Genomic DNA, 9,323 nt, shown 5'->3' with positions numbered 1-9,323 from the left:
TATTACAAACTTATCTTCTTTTGCTATATTTTTATATTACAAACTTATCTTCTTTCGCTGTATTTTTATATACATGCATCGAACCGAATAATATTAACCCCGTGTTGGATATAACTTTATCTAACTTTAAAATCTTTTTCTTTTTCTAGCTCTCGACGATCTTTCTTCTGAAGATTTCGACCATGTTCACTGCTGTGTCTACTCTAAGGATATTGAGCTTACCTATGACCAGACACGATTCTTTCTACAACGCCTTTTCGGAGATACTTTCATCTGTTGCCGTCCATTTGTACACGTCTTGACTCCCACTAACACCAAAGACTGCGTCATGGTTGGTTACATTTGTCCTTGTTAAAATACCAAACGTATTTTGCTCATATGTAATATAAACAATATTGACGTAATAATGCTTATATGTAAAATTATAAAGAACCTATTTATTCAAACCTAAGACAACAAAACTTTTGTTGTTCTCTTAATATATTGTTTTATCTGTTTACACACAAACCTGAACATGCCAGGAATTATATTAGTTTCAATATGGAATTTCTTAATGTTTGCGCACTCACCGTATTCAGCCATTCTTTTATTTATTGTCCAAGTGACAAATCAACGGTTTTAATTTCTATCTAATTCGATTTCTTCTAGAAAATCCCGAGGAGCGTTGTGTCTCGACACTGAAGAGATGGGTGGACATGCCAACCAATGGCAGGGTGACCCTTGAAGCTCCTGATGAACCTACCCATGTCATCACTCCTTCGTCGTACTACATCTCAAAAAACGACGGCAGGATGGTAATAGAAAAGTCTTCTTTCAGAGACTTCATATCAGCTGCATCCTTTCTTGAAAAGAACGTTGTTCTAATCACTTTCAAAGAGCGCCATGACCATTCTGTGTCCATCATCATTCAACGCATAATGTAGATTTTGTCGGAACCAGCACCTAAAATGGAAGCAAACAGTGTATCTCCTAGGATGTTCAACGCTCGTTTCATGATGATGCCTCCAGGAGCAAAACACTGGTTACTATAAGTTTGCTAGTTAGGATGGTAGAGTAATGTAACTATTATGGACCATGTGCTTGCTTGAACTATCGGAACGATCTTTTGCAACTTATGTAGCTCATACGGACCCTCAACTTGTTGTTTCAACCATCGGTATGATCCTTTGCAACAAATGCTGTTTGAACTATCGGAATGATTCATTCGAAAAAATGTAGTTCTTATCCTTTGAAGAGTTCACAATTCAAAAAACCAAAAAACAAAAAGAATCATTTTCAAAAATCAAACGAAACAAGAATCAGTTTTTGATTCAAAACCTATAGCAATGCCACGTCATCAAACTTATTCAAACCATCTAGTGAAACATATCTCAATTAAAAACCAAACAGCACTCCGCTTTCAAGTCCAAAGTATATTTACTTCAACTTTTCATAAACACACATTTGTGCACCAATAACATAACAACAGTGCCTCCCTAACCAAGGAAGATTATTAATTGAAAAAAACGTTTTCACAACAAAGGCACGACAATGCATCTGCTGAGTGTTCTACCGTTTACACGACTACTTTCACAGCCAAAGATGGAATACGCACATATGGATCACGCACGCAGCACGCAACAAATAAAAAAATTCAATGAACAAGATAAGTGAAAATCTTTAAAAAACAGATAAAACAAACCCCTGTTTCCGAAAATCTACGCCTGGAACCGCCGCGTGACTAGCAACTGCTCTTTGGCGGTTTCCTTTTTTGCACGACAAAACATCCCTTTCACTTTTCCGACTCCATTTGCATCCTCTTCCTCGAAAGTTTCTCGCCGGCCGCAGTTCACCACCGCACACCTCCAGCCATGGACGACGGGAAACTAACAACATTCACCAAGCACATCACTACCCACGGTACAACCGTGCTGGAGGTGGTGTACACCAACGACCCAAGGACCGTGGAGCGGATCATCAAAAAGTACGAGGAATGGCTAAAGGAGGAGAAGAACAAGTTCGTCGGCCTCGACCTCGAGTACACACGTAAGAGCAGTTACATGCGACAAGGGATCGCCGTCGTCCAACTTGCCATGTGCGAGCATGTCCTTGTATACCACTACTGCAGGTCCGAGCGCTCCCAGGCGTTAGTTGACTTCCTGCAACGGAAAGCGGTAACTTTCACTAGCGTCGACACCAGGAACGACAAGACCATGCTTGCCCGTGCATGGATCAAAATTCCAGACGAGCACCACGTCGACATCCAGAGGCTATTCTGCATCAAGGGTGGTGGAGAAAGGGACTCCATGGCTGACCTTGCAGCGGCCATCATCGACCCCTCATACAAGAACATGAAGAAATCATTCCCAAAGGAGAAGCACCAGTTCTGGGAGTGGAAGCCACTTTCCCCGATACACCTTGAGTATGCGGAAGGACGGGTATGTTAGCTATGAGTTGTACCGTAGAATCCTAATCATCAAGAACGGGTTGCGTCACCTCCACCAACAACCAGTGAAAGAAAGACTCCGCCCACGCAAGAACAAAGACGAGGGATCTTCCAGCGGCTGGAAGCGCCGGAAGGGAAACAGTGGTTAGTAAATTGCGAGAAAATGGATGTCTACATTAAACTAGTAGGATCGTGTCGTGATTGATTGATCTGCCGTGATCGAGGGATCGGGTGCGTGGCACAACAATTATGATAGTTTTGATTGAATGAACCCATGTTGTAAATATGTTTGTTGTTGCTCAAAGATGTTGTCTGTATTGTATTACTATTTTACGTCTGAACTTTGAACACAGTGGTGTGCGTGTCTAAATGCAATTAGTAAGTTATGTCCCAGTATTGAGCAAGCATATATTGTATCCATGACTATAGAACGAGAGAGATGTTGCACAATATTGTATTATAATTTTCATACTCAACCTTTACAAGATGCATCGTGCATTTACAAGAATATGTGATGGTACCGTTGTAAACTTTCAGTAGAATGCTTATTCAACATTGGCATGAACAATTCATAAATATTGCAGAAGAACATTTGCTACACAAACGCAAGGGACAAGAACTTTGTTACTTTGACCACATTGAAAAAAAAATTAAAATCACACAACACAACCATTTCACATCAAACACCGCTCCGTCCATTCACAACATCCTTGCCATTGCACACAGGTTCCTCTCCGTACATCAGTTCTTCACGATGCCACAAAACTACACTACCGTGTGCAACTGACCTATGTACAACCATGGCTCTCTAAATGTCAACTCAACCCATGCCTCTGGTGCCACGCACCCGTGACCCTAGAGACTTCACACCTGTGCATCCACAACTGAGCCTCTCTAACCAAATATTTCCGACCGATGCCTCTGCTGCCATACATCCGTGCCTCTAGACACTTGACAGCAGCAAAAGGGTTCAAAACTGTGCATCCACACAACCGTGCTTGTACTGGCTGCACTTCGGTGCCTCCGTTTGCTCGATCGACGTGCCTCACATGAAACCCACAGTAACTCTACGTGCTCCGCGCGCGTGATCGCCCGTGCAACTTTGGTGCTGCACACGGGCTCCTCTCAGTATACCCGTGCCTCCGCACAACCGTGCCTGTACTGACTTGAATTTCGTGCCTCCATTTGCTCAATCCACGTGCCTCACATGAAACCCACAGTAACTCTACGTGCTACACACACGTGCCTCTCGCATGAAACCCACAGTATCTCTACGTGTTCGGCACGCGTCATCGCCCGTGTAACTTTGGTGCTGCACACACGTTCCTCTCAGTATAACTTTGGTGCTGAACACACGTCATCGCCTATGTTCCAAACAACCGTGCCTGTACTGACTGCAATTCCATGCCTCCGTTTGCTCAATCCACGTGCCTCACATAAAACCCACAGTAACTCTACGTGCTCCGCACGAATGATGGCCCGTCCAACTTTAGTGCCGCACACACGCTCCTCTCACTATACACGTGCCTCCACACAACCATGCCTGTTCTGATTTCAATTCCGTGCCTCCGTTTGCTGAATCCAGGTGCCTCTCACATAAAAGAGAAGCACAGCCATGCCTCAGAGTAAACAACACACGTGCCTCTACTGTATTTATAACTATGACCACAATTAAAGAACATCCGTCCAAAAAACATCTTTAAAAGAGATGATCAGCCATGCCTCTTCTACAAACAAACAACAGCAATGAACAGTTAGGTTCATGTCATCTCATATATCTAAATAACATTAAACCGCAGCATAGATTTTTAAACAAAATCCATTATGTTCAAAGGCTATAACTAACATCACTGCGGCAGAAGATTGAAGATAAGAACAAGCCTCCCAACACGCTCTTTGAAAATTATCAGCACCAAGCTGTTTACTTCAATAGACGATGCCTGGAGAAAATCACTGAAACCTTCCTGTTTGAACACCATTCTATTACCCAAACCAATGAAGTAGGAGCAAGGAGTGCTCACACATATATCATCATCACCAGATTCTAGAGTAACTTCAAGAGTTAAAACGCCAGTCCTAGGAAAAGTCACAAACTCCTTCAAACTCCTCACAACAATACCAGGAATAACCTAACAAAAAACATCAAGCTATCAGAAATAGAATAAAAATTCAAAACTACAAATAGAACAGGTAATAAAAATAAATAAATAAGCAGAAACAAAGAAAAAACAATGGAAAAAAATCTGACCATATGATGACCATTAACATTCATGGAATCAATACTGTGAACAAAAGGACAACAGGGTATGTACTCATCATCAAATAGTTGACACCTCATGAAATACATCTGCTGATAATTAAGAAAAACACCACGGGTGTAATAACAACTCCCAACAAGTTCCTTCTCGGAGTCGCTCAAGCCATGTAGAGCTACAAAATATAATTACACAGGCTCAAGGGAACAGAAAAATCAAAATGTAAAATAAAACAAGATAAAAACTTCCTTAAAAATAAACCTTAGCAACAGACGGTAAAGGAGACAACGCATCTCCACGACCAACACGATAAAAATCAATACCAATCCACGTTCCATAATGTTCAAGCCTAATGGTCATTATATCACGAGGACGAACACCATAATCACTGACCAATCGTTCCCAGGAAGGACCATGGAATTTGCTCCTCACCCAACCATGACTAAATAGAACACCATACAAATAACCCTCATTGCACTGAAGAGCAAGATCAGTATCTTCGTCACCCCTCCTTATGGCTAAAGCCCTACACTACTCGATGTAACGAGCAAGATGAGCTCTAACACTGCATGAAACATACTACACAACAAATCAAAACAAGGATAATAATCAAAACCTAAACAGCATGGGCAGCACCAAAAGAAATAAGCGTGTGTGCCAAAAATTGAACAATTGTAAAATGATTTTCTTACAACACGCCTCCAACAACGCCGATCCAGGACCACACTGAACCCATCTACAGAAGAATCAACAGAAGAACACGGGCCACCAGGCATACGGCAAAAAGGACAAGCCATAACTGCAAGGAACACAATGATTATCAAGAACTAATCCCACAAAACCCAGTTGAAACTTGACATCTGATAGTGTTGGTAGTCCCCACCCGTAACTACCCCATAAATCTCCATATCCCGAAAATATAATGGGAACAAAAAGAGAAACGAGAAAGGGAAACAGGGAACCCACAAAGGCAACCGGTAGGGAACGACGATATCGCGAACGGGGAAGCGCGGTCGACGCTAAAGAAGGACCGCCGTAAGAGCAGCCAACAAGCGCGGCGGCCAGGACAGGGGCCGCCGTAACCACGCGACAAGAGCGGCGGCCGCGACGGGCGGAGACGACGGCAAAGAAAGAACAGTGTGCGACAACGGTTCGCCCACACGAGAGAGAAACATATCTCAAAACAGATCAAAAGGTATTACAAAACATTGAAAGTATAAGGACTAAAGTGAAAAAAGGGAAAACCAGAAAGTGAAACCGGAAACCGGAAATCACGAGAGAAGCCGTGCGCGCGACAAGTGTCGCGCGCGGAGGGCCTCGAAAAAGTCTCACGAGCGCTCCACGCGTGACACTTGGCGCGCGGGGAGCGCTCCTCAATTAGTGATTTCGGGAGACGTGGCTTCGCTGAAGCGCCGGAGTAGCTGCGCGCGATGGGCCGGCCCACTTCGCTAGTTAATGCAGCCCCAGGCAAACCGGTTTTGGGAACCTTCTAGAAGGTTCCCTAAACCGGTTTCTTTTTTTTCTCTTTTGCCGGTTTTCTGGTCTTCCTGTTTCTATATTCTTTTCTTATTCAGTTTATTTATTCTGTTTCTTTATTATTCCTCTTCTTATTTTATCCTTTTTCGTTTTTATATTCGTCCGTTGTTTCAAAAAAGTTTAAAATTTCGTGTTTTCTTCATGATTTCATAAAAAATTATGTTTTTTAAATTTTGTTCACAATTCAAAATTTGTTCAACGTACATTATAGAAATGTTCAATGTATTTTTAAAATTTTGTTCGATGTATATTACAAAAATGTTCAGTATGTATTTAAAATTGTTCAACGTATAATGCAAAATGTTCAATGTATTTTTTAAAAATTGTTCATATTTTTGGCATTTCGAAATTTTTGTTCAACTTTTTAATGATTATTCACGTTTGAAAAGTTTTTTAAAATTTCAAAAATTGTTCATGGTTTGAAAAAGGGTTTCGCGTTTGTCAAATTTTGTTCAGAATTTTCAATTTTTTGTTCTCGATTTTCTTGAATTGTTTGAAAATTTTCAAAAGTTATCGTGTACTTTAAGATCTTGCGCTGCTTGCAAACTAGCACAACTTATCAGCTCGATTGGTTTGGTTATTAATAAATTCCCGAGCGGGATGTCCTGTGTTTGATCTCTCTCTGGCGCAGGGTATTTTTGGCGTTTTTTTTTACGCGCTCGAGCTACTGACCTTTAAATGGGCTGGCCCATCTGTATCTACCTTCAGCGAAAGCTACTCTGCCTGACGCTAACGAGCGTCAGACAGGAGCTCTCTTCTATTCCACGCTCACTGGCATGTGTGTAGATCGACAGAGGGCCGTCACTGGTTTTCACGGCCTACCCTTATCTTCTTCGTGGGCTTTCTGTCCAGGTTAGGTTACTTTCAGGTATTATTTTTCATGGTTTTCTTTTTCTCTGACTTTTCTTTTTTTATTTTCTCCTTTTTTTAATTCACTTATAATTTTATAAACATATTCGAATGTGTATACTTGATTTTTTTAAATACATATGATTTTTCCTTTTTAATTATAATACTTTATATTTTGCATACACAGATACACTTTAGTACGATGATTATTTTTCAAATATGTGATGAACACTTTCCAAATACATGATGATTATTACTCCAGCCAAAATAACTAATGGATAGCATATTTTTAATTGTGGGCATACTGCTAAAAAACAGAATTATAAACTGGGTAATCTTGACATTTAAAATATTTTTCTTAGAATGAATGCAGGTCTCTCATGTTGCACTAAGTTAGAGGAACTTTTTTACAATATTCTACCTCTGTAAACTATTGTAAAGCGTTTATAATAGTTTACAAAGGGAGCAGATAGCTATGTATTCCCATCTAATCTTACAAACTCACTGTGAATCCCGTGTATTCTGTACCGTTAATTCAATACTCCAAAACAACAATACAAGCCCTTAACAATGAATGGAGCCTCGTGCGTGCGTTGTGTTTCCACCCGATGGGTGCTGTGTACAGCGACAATCCTCACTCCTCCCAAAGGAAACGCACCTCGTCTCCGATAGAAGTAGCCGGCGCTGAAGGGGATGTCATATCATTTTTTTCAACAAATTGTTATGTTTCTTTTCTTCCACAAAAATGAAAAAGATCTCGCGCAATGTAAACATCAAGAGGAATGTTTTTCTGCATTCTGATCCTATGCATATGACCCTCATTTTCTTCCATCATACATTTTGATTGTGTTTGCGTCTCCCGGAAGTAATAAGAAGACCGCACCATTGCTACTGGTGATGTAGCTCAAGCCGATAGCTAGCAATGATGCCAATCAAACCAGGATTGTTGGCTTCTTTGAATGATTTACAACGTGTACACGACCAATCTTCTACAGTGTGGGTTTTTTTTGGAGCTCAGGGCCAGTGGCGGAGCTAGACAACATCTGCTGGGGGTGGGGGGGGGGGGGCAACGTAAAATACAATTATTATTATTATTATTTTGGTGGGGGGGGGGGGAGGGGCAAAAGCTAAGAAAGTTCTCATCTATCGACAAATTCTGAAAAATATACACATGAACCTAATCTATGTAAATTTTCATGATGGAATACACTTTGGTGTGAGCTGGACAAAACAAAATCATGTACTTCTACCACATATGCACTATTCACTAAAAAAAAAGTCCATCATTTTTTTGTGCAGCTAACACCAAGGCTTATTTCATCATGAAATTTTATATAGATGTAGTATACATTTCTACGTTGATTTGTATTTTTCTAAATTTTCAAAATCTTAAAACATAATTTTTAATCGTAAATAGTAAAACAAGTGCCATGGAGCAAGCTCCACCACAACTTTCCTAATGTTATTTGCTACTCCGTCCGTAAAGTAATATAAAAATATGTTTAGATCATTAAAGTAATGATCTAAACGTTTATATAGTTCTTTACGAAGAGAGTACATCTTTGAATATCTACTGTGTCCGGAGTTACTATCGGACGCGGCCCGGTTGCGGGCCCTACGACGAGCAGCGACGGAGGGCGGCACCTAGGCTGCCGTGCTTGCCTCAAAAAAAAAAACCTAGGCTGTCGTGCATTGGCTTATTTTGGCCGGGCGTGCTAATCGAGGACGGCGCCAAGGATGACACCGACGTGCTCCCGGTGGGTTCTGCGCCATGGCTAATGTTGATTTCTCGTGGAATTCCTTGTACATGTAGAGTAGAAACAAAGGCCACTAGTAGTCAAATAAATGACCAAGAGAATGAAGCAACTAATCTCGTTTATTGTTGCACTAAAAAAATCTCGTTTATTATTAATTATTTGATCACGTGACACTTGCTAATTAGCAAGTGCTACCTTTTCCATACGACTTCCAGCATCTGGCCGGGTTCCACTAGGTACGCTCCTAATCCATTTTTATGTTAATATAAGTTGCTAGTACTAATCCTAGCTATAGTAAAGTTTGCGGTTTTTTAGTCCACAACGGCACGCATGCAGTAAAACTCGTCGACGTTTCCTCTCCATGTTTGACCAGCACACCCTGTCATTCATTTTCTCTGCTTTGTCAGCCTACAAAACCCCTCCGAATCTCGTGACAAATGTTTGTATCCGGCTAATACCCAATCACGCACGTACTTATCAATCAACAATTCAACATAGCTA

The 9,323-nt window shown here is 41.0% G+C and overlaps 1 protein-coding gene across 1 annotated transcript; it reads left to right on the top strand.

Moving 5' to 3' along the window:
- Nucleotides 1-1,850: 1,850 nt before the first annotated feature.
- Nucleotides 1,851-2,426, top strand: LOC141042676 (uncharacterized). The gene has a single exon (XM_073511553.1). It carries the CDS (start codon nt 1,851-1,853, stop codon nt 2,424-2,426), a length of 576 nt encoding a protein of 191 aa, XP_073367654.1.
- Nucleotides 2,427-9,323: the final 6,897 nt, after the last annotated feature.

The sequence above is a fragment of the Aegilops tauschii genome, chromosome 3, assembly GCF_002575655.3.
Source record: "Aegilops tauschii subsp. strangulata cultivar AL8/78 chromosome 3, Aet v6.0, whole genome shotgun sequence".
In the NCBI taxonomy this organism is placed as follows: domain Eukaryota; kingdom Viridiplantae; phylum Streptophyta; class Magnoliopsida; order Poales; family Poaceae; genus Aegilops; species Aegilops tauschii.
This window is presented reverse-complemented; position numbering and strand designations above follow the sequence as displayed.

Coding starts and splice junctions, on each gene's coding strand:
- LOC141042676 (XM_073511553.1), top strand. CDS start 1,851: ATGGACGACGGGAAACTAACAACATTCACCAAGCACATCACTACCCAC.